The sequence below is a fragment of the Jaculus jaculus genome, chromosome 12, assembly GCF_020740685.1.
Source record: "Jaculus jaculus isolate mJacJac1 chromosome 12, mJacJac1.mat.Y.cur, whole genome shotgun sequence".
Taxonomy (NCBI): domain Eukaryota; kingdom Metazoa; phylum Chordata; class Mammalia; order Rodentia; family Dipodidae; genus Jaculus; species Jaculus jaculus.
In genome coordinates, this window is record NC_059113.1 from 30,889,664 (window position 1) to 30,911,296 (window position 21,633).

A 21,633-nucleotide genomic window follows, 5' to 3' on the forward strand; every position below is an offset into this window, starting at 1 on the left:
TTTCTCCCCAGCCCCCATACAGCACTTTTCACTTGAGCAATTTTTAAAAGTTACTTTCTCTTACATAGCTAGTTTTCTTATGACCAGTGCTTGTTTCTTGTTCTTTCTTATACAAGATTTAACTGTGTATATTCTAGCCTATTTCTGGAACATGTTTATGCCTGGAACTCATGGCAGTCCTGCCTCTTGAATACTGAAATTATAGGCTTGTACCACCATGCCTAGATTGTCCAGCTCTTTAGATTCAACACTTTAGGGGCTAGAAGGATTGCTTAGTGCTTAAGGTGCTTGCCTGTGAAGCCTACAGACCCAGGTTCTATTCCACAGGACCCATGTAAAGACAGATGGACAAGGTGGTGCATGCGTCTGGGGTTCATTTGCAGTGGCTAGAGGCCCTGGCATGCCCATTCTGTCTTTCTGCCTCTTCCTCTCTCTCTCTCTCAATAAATAACAATAATAAAAAATATAAATTCAGCACATTATAAAATACGGGGCTGGAGAGATGGCTTAGTGGTTAAGGTGCTTGCTTGCGAAGCCTAAGGACCTATGTTCAACTCTCCAGATCCCCCATAGCACAGGTGAGGCAAGTGCAAGGTCGTTCATGCCCATTAGGTGGTGCAAGCTTCTGGAGTTCAATTTTAGTGGCTGAGGCTCTGGCATGCCAATTCTCTCTCTTTCTCTCTGTCTCACTCTCTCTAAAAAAATTTTTTAAAACGTGTGTGTGTGTGTGTTTACACGCATGTGTATGCCAAGGTACATGTGAGGAAGCATGAGGACAACCTCAGAGGGTTGGTCTTCTCCTTCCACCTTCCATTGAGACAGGGTCTCTCTTGTTTTTGCAGCTCTGGTGCCAGATTAGTTGGCATAAGCTTTGGGGTTCTCCTGGCTCTGTCTCCTGTTGTAGGCAGTTGGAATTACAGATGCATGCACTTTGTGTCTAGCCTTCTGTGGGTGCTGGGATTTGAGCTGTGTTTGAGCTCTCTCCTTAGCCCTGTCAACACTCTTCACATGCTCATTCCTCCGCATCTCTGCATGGTCCCCAGAACTCTGAAAAGCGTTGTGTATGTTTTATTTAATTTTATTTTTTAACTTAAAAAAATATATATTATACTTTTTATTTTTATTCATTTGCAAGGAGGGAGAGAGACAGAGTGTGTGAATGGGCGTGTCAGGGCCTTTAACTGCTGTAAAGGAACTGCAGACGCATGCACTAACACCATGCATCTGGCTTACACGGGTCCTGGGACACTGAACCCTGGGTCATTAGGTTTTGCAGGCAAATGGTTTAAATGCTGAGCAGTCTTTTCAGTCCCCCCCCCCCGGCCCTTTTTTTTATTTGCAAACACATGGGTGGTGGTGGGGAGATGGAGGAGAGTGTACCAGGGCTTCCTGCCACTGCAAATGAACTCCAGATACATGTGCTTTGTGTATCTGGCATTATGTGGGTACTGGGGAGTTGAACCTGAGTCATTAGGCTTTGCAGGCAAGTGCCTTAATGGCTACACCATCTCTTCAGCCCATTTTTCAAATTTTGACAACTTCCAGAAATATAGACAGTATATCATGATCATAATTCCCTTCCTCCATCTTCCCTTTAAGTCTCTTCTATTTTGATGTTATCATTTTTCCCTTCTATTAGCATTGTGTGTATATGATTTTGTTCCAGATATTCTGTAAAGAGACTGATATTCAAAATAGTCCCCAGTTCTGCAAGAGCCTACAAACCATGGCAGTTTATTTTGGCTTTAAAGATGGTGTTCCTTTTGATGTTGGCAAATGCTGTTTGTTGAGAGTATGAGCACTTCACAGGCTCCCAGTGGCCTTTGTGATTTGTTTTGGGTTTTGGTTTTGGCTTTTTTTTGGAGATAAGGTTTCATGCATCCTAATCTGGCCTTGAACTTACCATGTAGCTGATGATGACCTATAATTCCTGATTCATCTGCTTTTCTGCCTGTGTCTCCCATGGGCATGCACTACTTTACCAGTTTCATTGTTTTTTTCTTTTTTAAAGGTGGGATCTAGCACTAGCTCAGGCTGACCTCAAATTCACTATATTCACTATGTAGTTTCATAGTGATCCTCTTACCTCTGCCTCTTGAGTGCAGGGATTAAAGGTGTGTGCCACCATGTTGGGCTCCAGTTTCATTTTTTTGTCTTATGTGACTTGATGGTTTTTTTGTTTGTTTGTTTTTTGAGGTAGGGTCTTGCTCTAGCCCAGGCTAACCTGGAATTCACTATGTAACCTGAGGCTGGTCTCGAGCCCATGCCTCCCGAGTTTTGGGATTAAAGGCATGTGCTACCAAGCCTAGCTCAATGCCTTTTTTTTTTTTTTTTAAGAAATTTACTTATTTTATGAGAGTTACAGAGGCAGATAGAGAATATAGATGTGTCTGGGCCTCTAGCCATTGCAAACAAACTCTAGACATATGCACCACCTTGTGCATCTGGTTTACATGGGTCCTGGAAAATCGAACCTGGGTTTTTGGCTTTGCAGGCAATGGCAAGCACTTTAACCACTAAGCCATCTCTCCAGCCCAAAGGAAAATTAAACGTTCTACAGCAGCCAAAACTTTTATTATTTTGATGAAGAATGTGTGTGTGACAGAATTGGTGTTACGGTTTCACATGTAAATTGTGCCAGCCACATCAACTAAGTGGCTAGTTACCACTTTTTAAATTTAGAGGACCAAGAGATAGCTCAGTGGATAAAGTGTTTGCCATGCAATAATTAGGAAGACTTGAGGTTGGATCCCTAGCACCCACATAAAAGCCAAGCGAAGCAGTATATACCTGTAATCTCAGTGTTGGGGAGGCAGAGACAGGACAATCCCTAGGGCTTGCTGGTTAGTAGTCTGGCCAAATTGCAAGCTCTGGGCTCAGTGAGAGACCCTGACTCAAAAAATGAGCCATTCAGCTGGGTCTGGTGGTGCATGCCTTTAATCCCAGCTCTCAGGAGACAGAGGTAGGAGGATCACCATGAGTTCAAGGCCACACTGAAACTACATAGCAAATTCCAGGTCAGCCTGGGCTAGACCAGTACCCTACCTCAAAAAATAAAAATAAATAAATAAATCATAAATAAAAAGAGCAGTTGAAAAAAAACCTTTTAAAAAATGTTGAAACTTAGCCGGGCATGGCAGTGCATGCTTTTAATCCTAGCCCTTGGGAGGCAGAGGTAGGGGGATTGCTGTGAGTTTGAGGCCATCCTGAGACTATGTAGTCAGCCTAAGCTACAGTGAGACCCTACCTTGGAAAACAAACAAAAAATTTAAACTCCACAAAAATAAGAAATTAAAAAAAATTTCCCCAAATTTTTATTTAGTTATTTATTTATGAGAGAGAGAGAATGGGTGCACTAGGGCCCCTAGCCACTGCAACTAACTCCAGACGCATGCACCCCATATACATTTCTCTTACGTGGGTTCTGGGGAATCGAACCTGGATCATTAGGCTTTGCAGGCAAGTGCCTTAACCACTAAGCTCTCTCTCCAGCCCAAGATAAGAATTTTTATCTGTCTCATTCACTACTATACTTATAGTACCTAATACATAGTGGGCATACATTAGTTTTATAGGGAAACAATGTGGGCTTTATTTTCCTAAGTGGATCCATAGAATTGTGATTTGGAGTACCCTGTCTTTAAGCATGAATTAATAGCAAATAGGATTTATGCAAATAACTGATATGATATGGAAAACATGAAATAATACATTTTTGGTAAAACAGTGCCTCTTCTTTCCCCATTCCCTTTTCCCCTGCCTTGCACTCTCATCTAGTTCTCCTGAATTTTCACAAATCTGATGTGGAAATTTTCTTGAGTGAAATGTTTGGAGTTCCTGTTGAACACACAAGCAAGCTGGTTAATTAGGCTAATTAATTGGAAAGAAGATGGGAAATGCTCCTGGGAGCCTTACTTTCTGTTCATGCATCACACACATGCACACATGTACACACACACACACACACACACACACACACACACACACACAGGCTTTGCGTCTCAGAGGCATCAAAGCCTCTTGCCTGAAAGAAGTCTCTGGCTTTATCCCATTCAGACACCATCTTTAGATTCAGGCACATTGTGCTGGCCTACAGGCAACATAGGGGGAATGTGCTTGGATATGAAAACAGAAGGCATTGGAATTCTCACGTCTGTAGCTTCGGAGGTGTCTGATCAGTCTTGTCCTTGGGCTTAGGGACTGCAGAGGCATGACCAGCTTGTCCTGTTCCCCCCCCCTCCCTAGAGAGCAGATGCTCCCCACCCCCAGCTTCAATCAGAAGCTGTTGATTATACTGCTGACTAAGGTAGACCTTGAATGATGATATGAAAATCAAGCCAATCAATCAGCATTAGCAGTAAGGATACAAGCTGGTCTTGTTGCCTCCTGTGTCCTCTTGATGCTAATTTAAACTCCATCTCTAAAAAATCTGTCTTACAGAAAGGAAGAGGTTTTATCAGAATGTCAGCATCTCACAGGGTGAAGGTGAGTGTCTGAAATTTTGATGGCCTCCTTTTCTTTTTGTGAATAGTCAGACACATTTTTTTGTCTCCAGCCAGTTCAGTGGCGGGATTAGCCTTGGTGCTTTTGTCAGATGTTGTCTTTGTGTGCACCAGTTTGAGTGGCTAAATATAGGAATGGTCACTCGACTCCACAATCTCTGAGAGATTTTTATTTGATCTTTCAAGGTGGCTTTGAGATAAACCTGGATCACAGGAAGCTGAAAACTCCCCAAGCCAAGCTTTTTACTGTTCCCAGCGAGGCCCTGGCCATTGCAGTGGCCACAGAATGGGACTCCCAGCAGGATACCATCAAGTTCTACACGATGCACCTGGTAACAAGGCGACTTATCCCATGGCAGGCTTCCCCCTTGATGCTTATCAAGGTTTCCTGGGCTGCCTAGTAAAAATTTCGACTCCTTTCCACATTGTGATGAGGCCCTGGGCTAGGTTCCTGTCTGCCTGGCTGCAGCCACACTCACTGCCTCTGTCAAGAGGTCAAGCCCGGTCCCTGTCTGGCCTGGCCGCCTGCAGTCTCTTTGCTTGGAATGATGTGCTGGGTGACTGGCTCCTCTCCTGGTCGCAGGATAGAGGTCACCTTTGATGACTGCCCAGCGCTCTTGTTTCTGATTATAGCAGCTGGTCCTTTGTTTCGTCAGCACTTAGTCTGTACTGGCCTCTTATATTTGCACACTTCCTGTCTGTGTCTTCTACTACTTGGTGAGTGGTAGAAGGGCAAGCAGGAAGTGTCAATGGAGCTCAATAAGGATTGATTAGATGTAGGAACCAAAGAGCCAGGTGAGTGAGGCAAGTTAGGTTCCCCATTGAGCCAGCTCCCCATTCACACACAGGCACTCACCCAAGGCATTGGGACAGACAGGAGGGCAGGAGCCAGCCAGATTCTTGCCTTTCCAGCCCTGTGACTGTGGCCTCAGCAAGTGCTAGCTCTTTCTCAGCCTCATGCTGTCTAGCTGTCAAAGACGAGTGACAGCAGTCCTCACCTTTTGGAGCCCTGGTCAGGACTAGATGACATGGTGCTTGGAGCACTTGCCGTATTTCCTCGTGCAGGGTGGCCACCAGTCAGTGCTGGAGTGAGTGAGTGGGCCTCCTCACCAGCACAGCCTGCTGAGCCTCCCTCTGCTCCTTGATGATCTGATGCAATTAGCCTGTTAGGGCCACAAACCGAGGCCTATAATAGCCCCAGGCACGTAGTATTGACAAGGCAACTCTGGGAAACGTTTTGATCCAAGTTTGATTTGCTGCCTTGCTTTCTGAGGTGTCAGGGTGACCTGCTGGAAAAGCTGCTCTGTCAGATTTGAGTTCCCTGCAACTCTGTAGGCCTCTGTTTCCACATACCTGCTCCAGAGTGTTGTTCTGAGGATTAAGTTAGATGCAGCAGAGGCTGGTAGTAATGAGCACCAACATATATAAATAACCTGAAACCTCAGGGAAATTCAGCAGTCCACAGCCAGTGTGAGCGTCCTGGGATCCTGTGAGCACTTGGAGCTCTAAGTATGGAACCGGGACGTTGTACCCACCTGGCGGGTGTGCCGCCACCATGGCTGTGAGGATACCGACAGCTGACGACACTGGTGTGGTGCTGTCTGGTTCTCCCCTTGCCTTAAAATCCCAGGGCAGAGGCTGGGGAGATGGCGCAGGTGGTAAGAACACTCGCTGTGCCAGTATGAAGATGTGTGCTTCTGCGTACGCATGCACATATATCACACATTCATGCATGCGTGCGCACACAAAACATCTGAGCCCCAGGTATGGTGACAGGGCGTTTTCTGCCTTTTGATTCAGACAACATTATGCAACACATCCCTGGACAACCCAACCCAACGAAACAAGGATCAACTGATCCGGGCAACTGTGAAGTTTCTGGACACTGACACCATCTGGTAAGTGGCATTTAGATGAACAGTCCTTTGGGGTGGACTGAGCCTCTTAGGCTCATTTGTCTCATTTGTCATCAGTGCCTTGCCCATTATTTCAGGAGGGCGGGAAGATAGCCTACTTGATATGGCAGACCCTCTGGAAGAGGATTTCTCAGGCTGCCACAATGCAGGGTGCTCCTTGGGCTAAGGTGGGCTGGTATGGAGATGTATGCCCCTCTTACAGGCTCCAGAACCAAAGGGGGCTCACCTTGTCAGCCTCCAGCAGGACCTCTGCCCTCAGCACATTCACATGTTGGCATCATTGTCATTACAGGTGGCAATAGGTAAGGTTTGGCCTTCTGTGCTTCTGAAGTCTCTCCTCATGTCCTTTGGCTAGCTGGACAGTGATATATATGGAAGGAACTTTGGGGAAATAAATGAGTGGTTGAAAAAATCCCAGACCTTCTAGTCTCAATGCTCAGGAATTCCGAGTCATCTCAGGGAGGACCCAGGATGTTGGCACAGCTGCTCTGGAAGAGGCTGTCCCACAGGGCCGCTGAGCTTGGAGTGGGAAGCTTACTCTGGGTGCTAGGGAGTAGCTGCTTGTGGGGAGCAGAACCCATTCAGCATTGCTTGGACAAAGGGGCTACTTGAAAACGATACAGGATCCTGAAAGGAAGTGAAGGCAGGTTGGCTCTCCGGGGACAGTGCTCTCCCACATCTTCCCTGCAGGCACAGGTTTGAGTAGGAGGAAGAAAGCCGTCCCGTCTACTCCCAGCAGCGCAGCTTTCTACACACTCGGGCCCTCTGTTGCCCTCTGCTTTACAAGGATTTTCTTCCTGTGGTGCCCTTGGGTTCCTCTCCATGAGGTCTTTTAGAATACATATTTTTATTCATCTGAGAGATGGGGGAGGGAGACGATGGGCATGTCAGGGCCTCTTGCCACTGCATGAACTCCAGGTGCCTGCACCACTTTGTGCATCTGGCTTCACATGGGGACTGGGGAGTTGAGCTTGGGCCACCAGGCTTTGCAAGGACGCTCCTTTAACCACTGAGCCATCTCTCCAGCCCTCCATGAGGTTTTGCAGTTCAGTTCTCATCAACTGACTCTTCTGTATCTCTGTATCAAAACGAGGGGTACTACCTGGCTCTGTGGTGATCCCTTCAGGTTGACGATATGCCAAGAGGTGGTTAGAGTCCTTCAGTGTCAGCAAGCATTTGGTCTGTGGCCAGGAGCAGGGGTCTTGGGATGAGTAAAAGTTGAGGGCAGTTATTGACCTTCTGGCCCAGTGTCCAGTGGGGATGGCTAGATCTACTTTTATTTATTTATTTATTTATTTTGTTTTTTCAAGGTGGGACCTCACTCTAGCTAAGGCTGACCTGGAATTCACTATGTAGTCTTAGGGTGGCCTCCAACTCACAGCAGTCCTCCTACCTCTGCCTCCTGAGTGCTAGGATTAAAGGCATGCACCACCATGCCTGGCTTAGACCTCCTTTTTTTCTTTTTTTACTTTTTTCAAATTTATTTATTTTATTTAGTTTTATTAACAACTTCCATGATTGTAAACAATATCCCATGGTAATGCCCTCCCTCTCCCACTCTCCCCTTTGAAACTCCATTCTCCGTCATATCCCCTCCCCCTCTCAGTCAGTCTTTTATTTTGATGTCATGATCTTTTCCTCCTATTATGATGGTCTTGTGTAGGTTAGACTTACTTTTGAGTGGCACTAACATGCTGCAAGGTTGGACCTGTCCAGTGTTTGTGGGGACATTCAGGGTAGTTTACTGCAACTTAGGCTTGTATCCGAAATCTCCTAGGTGGCTTATGGAAACAGGTGGCCCTACCCCAGAGCTTTCACGCGCTCCCAGGTGAGGGTGAAGCTAATGCCACCGACCCCAGGGCCACACTTGGAGAGCCATTGCTTTAGAGGATGAGCTGCGGCGGTGGGAACTTGTGGTGTTACCTTTCGGTGTTGCTCCTTCCTGTCACTGAAGGAAGGAATTAGACTTTTTCATTAATGCACGTGGTTCTTACCATGAATTAGCTACAGGGTGGAAGAGCCAGAGACATTAGTGGAACTTCAAAAGAACGAATGGGACCCAGTCATAGAATGGGCTGAGAAAAGGTAAGATGTGGGGTCTTGCAGCAAACACTGAGTGGGCCCTGTGTGGGGTGGGTGCTGGGTTCAGGGCCATTTGGACACTAGAAACCCTCAACTAAGCGGCTCTTGAGTTCAGAATCCCCTTGGACTTTTGCTCCTACAGCTATTTGGAGATAGAGTCACCTTGGAAAAAACGTTTCTCAATTCATTGCAGCCACCATGCCCTGGAAACCTGTTCCTAGCATACACTGTGACAAGTGTAGAGGCAGCTCTGTGTCTCCAGGAATCACCAGAGGCCTCAGTCCTGCCTCCAGTGTGTCAGAGCTGCATTGCTGGTTTGGGCTGTGCGACACTGGGCTAGTGAATTGATCTGAGTTTTGGTTTTCTTGCCTGCAAATGGACAAATTCTTCCTGCTTGTCAGGATGTTCAGAGGACTAAGCCTGTGACTACATGTGACATAGTGCCTTCCTTGTCATTATTGTTGTATTGTTAAATAAAATTACAAGACTGTGTGAAGATACCTATGCACAGAAATCAGTAGTTTCTCACAAAATTATGGGTCAGGTCCTGTGAATGCACAGTTTCTAGGAATTGTTGGTGCCCAGTCATTTTCCTTAGAAGGGAGACTCATATGAGTACAAAATTGAACCAATGGTGATGTGGTAGCAAAACAAATTCCCTTTCATTTATTGCAGAGGAAATATGGAAGAGTTGGCCTCCAACATGCTGCCTTGTCCAGTGTTTCACGGCATGCTTATTATTTTATTTTAATTAATTAATTTGAGGTAGGGTCTTGCTGTATAGCCCAGGCTAACTTGGAATTCACTGCATAGTCTTAGGGTGGCCTCTAACTCACGGTGATCCTCCTAATTCTGCCTCCCAAGTGCTGGGATTAAAGGTGTGTGCCACCATGCCCAGCATGTGCTTATTTTTTAGGATATCATTTTTCATGATGTCCATCATTATGTGCCATTCATTTGCTACATATCTCCTGAGACCTCACAATGGCTCAGATATTGTTTTATATATTTAGAGGTTTTATTTATTCAGTTTTTTTTTTTTTTTTTTTGAGAAAAGGTTTCAAGTAGCCAAGGCTGGCCTTGAATTTACTCTGTACCTAAGTACTCCTGATCCTCCTTCTGTCTTCCCAGTGCTGGGATTTCAAGCATCCACCTTCATGCCTGGTTTTAAAAGAAAAGGTGAAAGTGGAGTCCATGCTCTTAGAGAAGAAAAAAAGAAAGAAAGAAAGAAAGAAAGAAAACAACTATGATATTTCATGAGAAACATGAAGACAGTGACATTTCGGAATATAATGACTGATAGCACTACTCTTAAGTGCCTTGAGGACTTTCTATAGTAGATCACAAAATATATTATGGCATTTGAAATAGCCCAACCCGTTCACAATGGTTTATGAAAAAAAAATATAGCCATTTCTTACATTCAATTGGTACTATTAGAAGTTTCAGCTAGGATAATTTTTACTTTTTTTTTTTTACTATTCATATTTAATTTAATTTAAGTTTTTGTTGGTTTTTCGAGGTAGGGTCTCACTCTATCCCAGGCTGGCCTGGAATTCACTATGTAGCCTCAGGGTGGCCTCGAACTCACAGCTATCGTCCTACCTCTGCCTCCTGAGTGCTGGGATTAAAGGCTTGCGTCACCATGCCCAGCTTACTATTTGTATTTTATTTGATAGAATAAATGAATGAATAGGGTGCACTCCCTCTGCCACTGCAAACAAATTCCAGACCCATGTGTCCCTTTGTGTGTCTGGCTTTATGTGGGTACTGGGGAATCAAACCCAGGCCATATGCTTTGCAACAAAGTGCCTTTAATGGTTGAGCCATCTCCTCAGCCCAAGGTTTTTTTTTTTTTTTTTTTTTTTTTTTTTTTTTTACTTTTTTATAGTCAGCGTCCATAATTATAAACAATAAACCATGATCATTCCCTCCCCTCCCCCACTTTCTCCCTGAAAGATCCACCCTTTTTCATATCCCTTCTCCCTCTCATGGAGAGATGGCTTGAGCAGTGGTTAAAGGTGCTTGTCTACAAAGCCTAATGACCTGGATTTGATTTCCTAGTACCCATGTACAGATGTACAAAGTGGCACATGCATCTGGAGTTTGTAGTGGCTAGAGGCCCTGGTGTACCCATTATCTGTCTGTCTGTCTGTCTGTCTCTCTCTCTGTGCATGCAAGTAAATAAAAAAAGAAAAATATTTTTTGATTTTGTTTTTTTGAGGTAGGGTCTTTCTAGCCAAGGCTGACATGGAGTTCACTATGTAATCTCAGGGTGGCCTCAAACTCATAGCAGTCCTCCTATCCTTGCCTCCCAAATGCTGGGATTAAAGGCATCAGCCACCATGCCCAGCTATTTTACTTATTTAACATTGCTGATGTTAAAATTATTTTTAAAAATTTATCTCATTATGTATATATTTTCTGTGTTGTGTAGTTTTTATTTTTTTTATTTTTATTTTTTGGTTTTTCGAGGTAGGGTCTCACTCTAGCTCAGGCTGACCTGGAATTCACTATGGAGTCTCAGGGTGGCCTCGAATTCACAGCGATCCTCTTCCCTCTGCCTCCCCAGTGCTAGGACTAAACGTGTGTGCCACCACGCCTGCCTCTGATTATCCTTTTGTAAAAAAAAAAATATTTGCCAGGCATGGTGGCACACGCCTTTAATCCCAGCACTGGGGAGGCAGAGGGAAGAGGATCGCTGTGAATTCGAGGCCACCCTGAGACTCCATAGTGAATTCCAGGTCAGCCTGAGCTAGAGTGAGACCCTACCTCAAAAAAAAAAAAAAAAAAAAAATTTATTTTTATTTGAGAGAGAGAGTATATGAATGAGTGCACCAGGGCCTCTAGCCACTGCAAACAAACTCTAGATGCATGTGCCACCTTGTGTATATAGTTTCTTTAATGGCCTCAAATATGAAAACATTTTTAAATGTCTTTAAATTTTTTGAAAAAGCAGGTTGCCCATACTTTTAAATTTCTAAGTGACTACATTTCAGGCTGCTTTGCATAATTGAGCTGCTGTTGCCAGGACTTACCACCTTCCTTCATTCAGAGCAGTTTTGTGCTACTCTGAATTTGTTTTTTGGCGGGGGGTGGGGGGTGGGGAGGGGGTTAGGAGGCCACTAACCACAGTGTCAGTTGTTCCCACAGTCCCAAGACCAGCTCCTTGGCTGCATGCTATGTTTAGGTCAAAAGCTAGGCTGCTCTTGGGACCCAGTATACCAGCGACCTGCCTTGTCATTTCAGATATGGGGTGGAGATCGGCTCCTCTACCAGCATAATGGGCCCTAGCATCCCCACCAAGACAAAAGATGTGCTCACCAGCCACCTGGCCTCTTACAACATGTGGGCCCTGCAAGGTACTGCTGAGGCTTCTATGGTACTGGGGGTTGGGGTGCATGTTGGCTCATCCCTGCCTGGCACTGTGAGCGTGGAAGTTGCCTGCTGCTGGTCCTTTTCAATCAGCGTTCCAGGCTCACACCCTCCAGCAGAAGTTTCAACTTCCTATCTTAGTGGCTAGGCTCTGTATGAAGCTGTCTATGAACCAGTCACTGGGTGAGGTCTGGAGGGATACTCTGATTGCCAGGTTTAGGTTGTGTGCCTATCTAGGCAAAGGCAGAAGTGGGTCACTCCAACAAAAGCCAGACTACTCTTGCAGGTGGGTCCTGGGACAGTCTTCCCCTCCTAGCCTTTGCTCCACACACGCCTCTGTAGGAAGCAGCAACTCAGGGGTAGATTGTAAGTACTGAACTGGCTTGTGTCCTCCAGGGATTGAGTTTGTAGTGACTCAGCTCAAGTCCATGGTGCTGACCTTGGGACTGGTTGACCTTCATCTGACCGTGGAGCAAGCCGTGCTGCTGTCACGCTTGGAGGAGGAATATCAGGTGAGGTGCTAACTCAGGTCCCTTGCCTTACTTCTCCTGATTCACACTTACTGGTTGGTTGGTTGTTTTCAAGGTAGGGTCTCACTCTAGCCTAGGCTGACCTGGGACTCACTCCCAAGTTAGCCTCAAACGCATAGCAATCCTCCTACCTCAGCTCTCCCAAGTTCTGGGACTAAAGGCATATGCCACCTTGGCCAGCTAACTGGCATTAAAAAAAAATTGCTGTAGGCATATGTGGGCTTGCCACTGCAAACAGAATACCAGATACTGGCTCCAGTTTCTGCATCTGTCTTTTTTAAAAATACTTTGTGGGCTGAAGAGATGGCTTAGTGGTTAAGTGCTTGCTTGTAAAGCCTAAGGACCCCGGTACAAGGCTCGATTCCCCAGGATGCATGTTAGCCAGATGCACAAGTTGCATGCGTCTGGAGTTCTTTTGCAGTGGCTGGAGGCCTTGGCACGCCCATTCTCTCTCTCTCTGTTGCTGTCAAATAAATAAATAAATACAAATACTTTGAAAGAGGGAGGGAGGAGGGAGAGAAAGAGGCCAATAGAGAAAGTTCACATCATATGGCTTCCAGCTGCTGCAGACTCCAGAAGCGTGTGCCACCTTGTGCATCTGGCTTATGTAGATCCTGGGCAGTTGAATCTGGGTCCTTTGGCTTTGCAGGCAAGTGCCTTAACCACTAAGGTATCTCTCTAGCTCTCTGCATCTGTCTTTAAATAGTGGCTGGGGAATTGAACCCAGAATGATATGCTTTGAAATCAAGTGCCTTTAACTGCTGACCATCTCCCAACCCCTTCATTGGCTTTTATTTTTTTTTATTGGCTTTTATTACTTATTTTATCTTATTTATTTTTTTATTTGACAGAGAAAGAGAGAAAAAGAAAATGGGTGCACCAAGGCCTCCAGCCACTGCAAGCGAACTCCAGATGCTTGCGCCCCCTTGTGCATCTAGCTAATATGGATGGGTCCTGGGGAATCAAACCTGGGTCCTTTGGCTTTGCAGGCAAATGCCTTAACTGCTAAGCCATCCCTCCAGCCCGGCTTTTATTAATTGTTTTGTATTCACAGAAACTCAAATTATGGAATAATTAAAGTGTTGTTGGGGCTAAGAGTGTGGCTCAGCGGTAGAGTACTTGCCTAGCATGTGCTAAGACCAGGCATATCCAACCTGAAGCCTGTGGCTCCTGCTTCCCAGGATAGCTTTGATTGTGGTCCAGTACATTTATAGATGACACCATCACATGGTATTGTGAAAAGGTTGGTCAGGGGTGGAGAGATGGCTTAGTGGTTAAGGTGTTTGCCTGCAAAGCCAAAGGACCTTGGTTCAATTCCCCAGGACCCATTTAAGCCAGATGCAAAAGGGGGCACAGGTGCCTGGAGTTCATTTGCAGTGGCTGGAGGCCCTGATGTGTTCATATTCTCTCTCTCTCTCTCTCTCTGCCTCTTTATCTTTTGCTCTCTCAAATAAATAAGTAAACAATTTTTTTTAAGCTAAGAAAAGGTTAGACACTCTGAGCTCTGTACACACACACACACACACACACACACACACACACACAGAGTTAAAAATTGCTCCCCTCCCCCACCTCCTCTCTTCAGTGGCCTGATTAGGTGGCTGCTTTGTTTATCTTCATTTATCTATTATTTTTAAAATATAGTTTATTTGTGTATGTGTATGTGAGACAGATAATGGGCACCATAGGTCCTCTTGCCAGTGCAAATAGACTCCAGTCACATGTACCATTTTTTGCATCTGGCTTTATGTGGGTCCTGGGGAACTGAACTCTGGGCTGGCAGGCTTAATAAGGAAACGTCTTTGACCACTGAGCAACCTCCCCAGCCCATTATTCTCATTTTTACACAGAGGAAACTGAGATTATAGGCTGCACATCTGAGAATATATTTCTGCTGGGTTTACAGTCAGGTCTAGGTGTCTAGGTCCAAGGCCTTTGAAAGGTCCCCACTCTGCCCTTGGAGGCTCTTGGGCAGATAAAGGGTGTTTGGGCCTCATATCATATGCCTTGCAGAACATGCCACTGATACAATATTTGTGCTCTTAGGTGTTCTGCTATTATTTGTTTTTCTTGTTGTAGGTTGTTTTTTGTTATTGTTAGATAGGGTCTCGAGTTGCCCAGTCTGACCTGGAGTTCACTATGTGTATTTTTTTATTTTTGGCTTTTTTGAGCTAAGATCTTACTGTGTAATGGTGACTGGCCTAAAACTTGGTGCGTTGATCAGGCTGGCTGAAACTTACAGTATATCCTTCCTTCCTCTGCCTCTCCAGTGTTGGCATTACTGGCATGAGTCACCATGCCCAACTTTCGTTTGCATTTTTAACTCTGAGAATTACTGGTCTTATAGATGTTGTTATTAATTCAGTCTCATAAGGTTAATTGCTACTAGAAGTTGTTTCCTATTATGGCTGAAAACCTTTTTGGAATAGCCTTCTGCTTGGAAAAATGCCAGGAAAAATCTGCTCTATACAGCAGAGGAGGCTAGCCATTCACTAATGTCAGGCCCATCTCATGGGAAAGAGCTGACATCATCTGTGGGGGCTGTAGAGTTGGTACAAAACCAGGCTATACCCTTGCCCCCCCACCAAAATGGGGGGAGGTTGGAGAGATGACTTAGCGGGAAAGGCACTTGCCTGCAAAGCCTAAGGAGCCATGTTCAACTCTAAGGTCCCACGTAAGCCAGACACACAAGGTGACACAAGCCTGCAAGGTCACACATGCACACAAGGCTTTGCATGCCACTGGAGTTCGACTGCAGTGGTTGGAGCCCTGGTGTACCAATTCGTTCTCTCTCTCTCAAGGAGAAAAACAAAAAACAGGCTATGCTTTGAGCTTTGGCTTTGAAAATGCCCAAAATGATGGGTGACCTGGACCATGGGTGTAATAGTGTAAAATAAAGGTGAAAACTATCTCAGAAATGTATTTGTGTAATCTGAAACCAAAAGGCAGCTAGAAAAGCAGGTAGCTTATGTGGCTTGGTAAAGTTTGTATTGCTGGGTGATCTGGGGTGGCTGGTCCAGGCTTGCTGGCGTGGAGCCAACAGGATGGGAGTGAAGACACCTGCATGTCTTCAGCCACAGTGGTTGCATCCAGGGCTCCTCCCTCTTGTTTTCAGAGTGCTGAGATGCAGCCGTGGCATGGTATGCATGATAGGATGTGGGTCATAGAGGATTATGGCTTGCAGGCTGCCTCATACGGACTTCCTGGTCATAAGGTGGGATAAGGGGTAGCACACAGGTCAGGCTTCCTCAGAGGAGACACATGTGGGGGGTCTAGTGCCTACCCTGTCCAGCAGTGGGCAGCCCCTGAGCTGTAGCCTTAGGTGCATTCCTTCCAGACCACCTGTGCCCCAGGCAGTGCAAGAGCCTGCTCTGACCTCCAGCGTGTTCTGCTCCTCACCCCCGTGTCCCCAGCCAATGGGCCTCATGTACTTGGCATGAACATAGCTCAGTGCCCTCAGCCCAGGGATGGAAACGGAATGTGGCTCTGGTCAGCAAGCCACCAGGCAGGGCCATCCACTCAGCAGCTTGTTTTTCCTCCCCTCAGATCCAGAAATGGGGCAACATTGAGTGGGCCCACGACTACGAACTGCAGGAGCTGCGGGCCCGTACTGCTGCAGGCACCCTCTTCATCCGCCTGTGCTTGGAAAACACCACAGTCAAGCACAAACTCCTGCAGGACTAAAGCCTGGACGGTGCCACTGGCTGCACAGACTGCACAGCCATTGCTTCCCCATCTGTGGGCTCCCTCGACCTGCGAGGCTCCCGCAGCCTGTACCTCTGGGGCTCCTGCAGCCTGTTCCTGTGGGTCCCCCTGGCCTTTGTGACTTAACTTCGTCCAGCATCACCGCATCCAGCACCCTGAGGTGCCCTGGAGACGCAGTACAGTTGTTGAGGTCAGCCTGATTCCACCCTGGGCCTCTGGCCTGGCCATCAGTGAGGGAGGGGAAGGAGTAGCATAAGGGACTTCAGGGACTTTATCTCAACTGTGCTTTTATTAAATATTTCTTTACGTTGGACACATGTCAAGCTTTATTTGTGCCTCTGCATTTCTCCATTCTTCTTGTTTTGTCTGGGTTCTGTCACCAAGGTTGAATAGCTTATCTCCCATAGCACATTTTGATATCTGCTGCCTGTAGCCGCTGGGAACCTCATGTTGAGGAAACAATCATGTCACCACAGACAACACACTCTGTCTTCAGCCCTCAGCCTAAAGGCCTTTTCCCTTAGTTTTTCATCAGACGATCTTTTGAAAGTGAATTCTTGGTCTAAGCTAATTTTTCTGTTTATTACTACTATCCCCCCCCACCAAATGATTTACTCTTAAAAATAGAAAATATCTAGTTTTGGGTTAAAAGCCCTGGCAGTTCTGAAAAGGTCACTTGACATGCAGTGCTATAATTTAGATCGGGAATGTCCCACTATTGTGGATCTGTGCTGTAGGCAAGAATGATCCCTGCCATCTTGAAATTAAAGTAGCTCTGATTACCCCCACAAGACTCACAAGATCAGCCATTACTGTTTCTGTGGAAAGAGGGCAGAACAAGCAAGGCTCACAAACCTTATCAAGACACTGAAGCAGCTAACAGTTGCTGGAAGGGGGAAGACACTGGCCTATAAATTACCCATGCTCCTGTAAGTCACCTTCATTAAACTCACTGCTTCACTAGGCTGGGCTTGGGTGGAATTATTTCTTTGGTCTGTCATTATCTGGAGTGACTAGGACAGGCTTCCCAGGAACTCACATACTACTTACTTAGTATCTGAACAGGGACATGACAGAACCAAGGATGAGTTTGCAAGTGGCAAATGCATGACCTGCTGTGGGTAAAAAGACTTTCAGATGAGGCTGAGCCATGGGGGCAATCCCAAGTATGGCAGGTCTTCCCCATGTGCTGTGTGCTGGTTTGCCTCCTTGTGATGGTGGCAGTTGTGTGGCCCTTGCTGTGGATAAACAGTGTAATTGAGGCTGAACCATCTGAAGGTGGAGAATCCAGGGTGGCTGGCATCCTCTTAGTGATATGGAGTTATACACCTTCTTCTTTTCTTTTCTTTTTTTGCTATTTGAGGTAGGGTTTCACTAGCCCAGGCTGACCTGTAACTCAATATGCAGTCTCAGAGTGACCTCAAACTCATGACGATCATTCTACCTTTGCCTCCTCAGAGCTGGGATTAAAGGTGTATGCCACCACACCTGGAGGCCCAGCAGACTGCCTTTTATGTGAGAGTGTGAGAGAGAATTGGCATGCCAGAGCCCCCAGCCACAGCACTTGAACTCCAGTGCATGTGCCCCCTTGTGTACCTATGTGACCTTGCACACTTGTATCACTGTGCATCTGGCTAACATGGGACCTGGAGAGTCGAACATGAGTCCTTGGGCTTCACAGGCAAGTGCTTTAACCACTAAGCCATCTCTCCAGACCTCCTTCTTCTTTTAATATTTTTATTATTTGCAGAGAGGGAGGGAAGAGAAGAGAGAGAGGAAGAAAATGAGAATGCCAGCACCTCTAGCTGCTGTAAATGAACTCCAGACACATGCGCCACCTTGTGTATCTGGCTTTACGTGGGTACTGGGGAATCGAACCCAGGTCATTAGGCTTTGCAGGCAAACACCTAAACTGCTGAGCCATCTCTTCACCCCTGACATGCCTTTTTTCCCCCCTAATATTTTATTTATCTAATTTGTTTTTTTGAGGTAGGGTCTCACTCTAGCGCAGGCTGACCTGGAAATCACTATGTAGTCTCAGGGTGGCCTCGAACTCATGGTGATCCTCCTACCTCTGCCTCCTGAGTCCTGGGATCAAAGGCATGCATCACCATGCCCATTTATGACATGCCTTCTTAATGAGTGGTGTCTGCCATGTGAGATCCAGGATGCCCCCCAAAATGGCCAATGAAGTAGAGAATATATTGTAATCCCTAAAAGCAGTATAAATGGAAAGGAATTGTAAGCAGGCTGTGGTAGCAATTGGATAGTGTCTGCTGTGAGTAACAGGACATGACCCAAGGCTAAGCTGTCATCCCAAAAAGAACTTGCCTGCATAAGGAAGGAATTGTGGGGAAAAGTCAGGCTCGCACTTCTCTACATAGAAATGGGGAAGGACGAGAGTGAGGTAGAAATGATGGGAATACCCTTAGAGCTGACCTTAATAAGGAAGAGGAAATTATTATTCAGCATGCAGACGGTACCTTAGTAATGGTCCATCCAGGCAAGTATGGTAGTCAGGTAATATTTTTTTTCAACTTTGTGTGTGTGTGTATGTTCGTGTGTTTTGTGAATGTGGGCATGTGTGTAATAGTGCGTGTGTGGAGATCAGAGGACAAGCTTGGGTGTTAGTTCTCCTCTTGCACCTTGTTGGAGACAGGACCTCTCACTCACCGCTGCATATGTCAGGCTAGCTGGCATACAGCTTCCAAGGGTTCTTATGCCATCCCCATCTTGCTGCAAGAGCACTGTGATTACAGGTGCCTGTAGCCACATCCAAATTTATGTGGGTTGTGCAGCAAGTACTTTACCCACTGACCCAGCCCTCCATCCCCTCCCCATTTTTTTTTACTTAACTTTTTTTTTTATTAGTTATGTACACAGTGTATATAGTCATGTTGGTACCATCATTAGCCTCCTCCCTGTCTTCCCCCCTGCAGGGACCTTCCTCATTGGGGAATGTGGGTCATGCATTGTGGGGTTAGCCATCAGTTATGGGTAAGAGGCAGTGTCTCTGTACATAATGACCTAATGTGTGGCTCTAACAATCCTTCTGCCCCCTCTTGCATGAATTTCCCTGATCCATGTTGGGTTTGTTTTAGGTCTACTCCAGTGATGAGGTCCTGGGTGCCTCTGTGCCTCTGGATATCTGGTTTGGTAGGAGTTGAGTGTTCTCTGTGTCTATCTCCTTCACCAGGGAAGGAAAGATGGACACACATCCTGAAGAGAGAATCAGCCCATCGCATCCCACCCCCACTGTCTTTTGAGACAAGGTCTTACTCTGTAGCCCAGGCTGACCTTAAACGATGGCAGTTCTCCTGCCTCAGCCTCCCAATTGTGCACCACCAATCCTGGCAGTACTGAACTGCTTGAATTTGGAAGGACTTTTATTTATTTATTAGAGAGAGAGAGAGAAAGGAAAGAGACAGAATGGGTACACCAGGGCCTCCTGCTGCTGCAAAGGAACTCCAGACATATGTGCCACTTTGTGCATCTGGCTTTTACATGGGTACTGGGGAAACTAAACCTGGGCCACAAATGCCTTTGACTGTTGAGCCCTGTGGTGGTTTGATTCAGGTGTCCCCCATAAACTTAGGTGTTCTGAATGCTAGGTTCCCAGCTGATGGAGATTTGGGAATTAATGTTTTCTGGAGGCAGTGTTTTGTTGGGGGTGGGCATGCCAGGGTCTCTAACCACTGCATACAAACTCCAGATGCATGTGCCTCCTTTTGTATCTGGTTTTACATGGATTCTGGGGAATTGAACCTGAGTCCTTAGGTTTTGCAGGCAAGTGCCTTAACCACTGAGCCATCTCTCTAGCCCTGGAAAAGACTTTTAAACAAGAAATGGAAGACCCTCTCACAGCCTGGCTCATGGGGCTGTGATGCACGAGGGCAGATGGGATTTGTCTGAGTGCTCTGGAAGCAGGGAATAGTAATACAGCTATTCATCTCTCCCGAGATAAAGGCTACATAATCTGAGGCAGTGTGAAGGAAATCAGTCTGTATGGGCCAACTCAAGTGATCCACTGGGGACACTGGGTCAATACTTCCTAAATCCCTATGAATATCAGGAGCTGGGAGACAAGAGAGGAAGGACAGACATTAGTAACGGAAGTCAGCATGAGAGAGGTGATGTTTAACGCACAGTTTACCAGGCCTGACTGTGTTCACAACAGTTAATTCAGAGCTGGGCATAATGGTACACGCCTTTAATCCCAGCACTCAGGAGGCAGAGGTGAATGTGAGGGTGAGGATAGGCTGGGGCGGCAGAGTGAGTGCCAGGTCAGCCTTGGCTAGAGTGAGACCTTACCTCAAAGAAAGAAAGAAGAACTAATTCCACCAGGCTCCTGGGCCTGCCATGGTGTTTTAGTGACTTTACTGAGCCTCATGACGGGGCAGGATCTTTATGAGGTAGGAGTGATTCCTGCAGATCAGAATGGTATAGATCAACATGCCAGTCAGGTCCGTAAAGTGTTAAAACAGTGGTGGGGAATGAGAACAGAAAGGGAAAGCCTGCTTGGGTCCCTCACAAGCAGATGTGCTAAGATTTGTGTAGAGGCAGAGTCCCTAGAGGGGAGAAAACTGACAAGGAGTCAAGCTCAGTGCTTGTGAGCCTCCTGAGTGTTAAAGCCTGAGCAGCAGTCACAGAAGGTAAGAATGAACAAGCAGTTCAGGCAAAGAAGAGTAAGCTTGTGGTTTTTCCCCTTCTTTCCTATAAGACAGTATACTTGGTGCTGGAGAGATGGCTTAGCGGTTAAGACACTTGCCTGCGAAGCCTAAGGACCCATGTTCAACTCTCCAGTATCTGTGTAAGCCAGACGCACAAGGTGGCACATGTGTCTGGAGTTTGCAGTGGCTGGAGGCCCCAGTGCACCTCTCTGTGTGTGTCGGCCTCTCTCTCTCAATTATTTATTTATTTATTTATTTATTTATTTATTTATTTATTTATTTATTGAGGCAAGGTTTTACTCTAGCTCAGGCTGACCTAGAATTCACCCTGTACTCTCAGGGTGGCTTGAATTCACTGTGATCCTCCTACCTCTGCCTCCCGAGTGCTGGGATTAAAGGTTGAGCCACCATTCCCAGCTTCTATTTTTTTTTAATTAAAAAATTTATTGCTCTTTTGTAAGATAGGATTTGTTTTCCAAGACGGGTCTGATCTCAAACTCCTGGACTCACATGGCTCTCCCATTTCAGAATAAAATATTTTTTATAAAAGAAAGTAAGTATCCTGGAGCCAGGTGTGGTGGTGCATACCTCCCAGCCCTCTGGAGGCCAAGGTGAGGGATCACCATGAGTTCGAGGCCATCTGAGACTACATAGTGAATTCCAGGTCAACCTGGACTAGAGCAAGAGTTTATTTTGAAAAACCCACAAAGAAAAAGAAAAAAAGAGGGCCGGGTAAATGGCTTAGTGGTTAAGGCGTTTGCCAGCAAAGCCTAAGAACCCTGGTTCTTTTCCCCATGATCCACAAAAGCCAGATGCACAAGGGGCGCATGCATCTGGAGTTCCTTTGCAGTGA

At 46.1% G+C, this 21,633-nt stretch overlaps 1 protein-coding gene across 2 annotated transcripts in view; it reads left to right on the forward strand.

Moving 5' to 3' along the window:
• Window positions 1-16,423, forward strand: part of Atpaf2 (ATP synthase mitochondrial F1 complex assembly factor 2) — a 30,032-nt gene extending 13,609 nt beyond the window's left edge. For both annotated transcript variants that reach the window (XM_045131218.1, XM_004669042.3), the window contains exons 2-8: window positions 4,441-4,485; window positions 4,689-4,834; window positions 6,303-6,400; window positions 8,423-8,503; window positions 11,750-11,862; window positions 12,272-12,387; window positions 15,952-16,423. In XM_045131218.1, the coding sequence (XP_044987153.1) occupies window positions 4,826-4,834; window positions 6,303-6,400; window positions 8,423-8,503; window positions 11,750-11,862; window positions 12,272-12,387; window positions 15,952-16,089 (555 nt within the window). In that variant the 5' untranslated portion in view covers window positions 4,441-4,485; window positions 4,689-4,825 and the 3' untranslated portion in view covers window positions 16,090-16,423. The remainder of the gene's footprint in view (window positions 1-4,440; window positions 4,486-4,688; window positions 4,835-6,302; window positions 6,401-8,422; window positions 8,504-11,749; window positions 11,863-12,271; window positions 12,388-15,951) is intronic.
• Window positions 16,424-21,633: the final 5,210 nt, after the last annotated feature.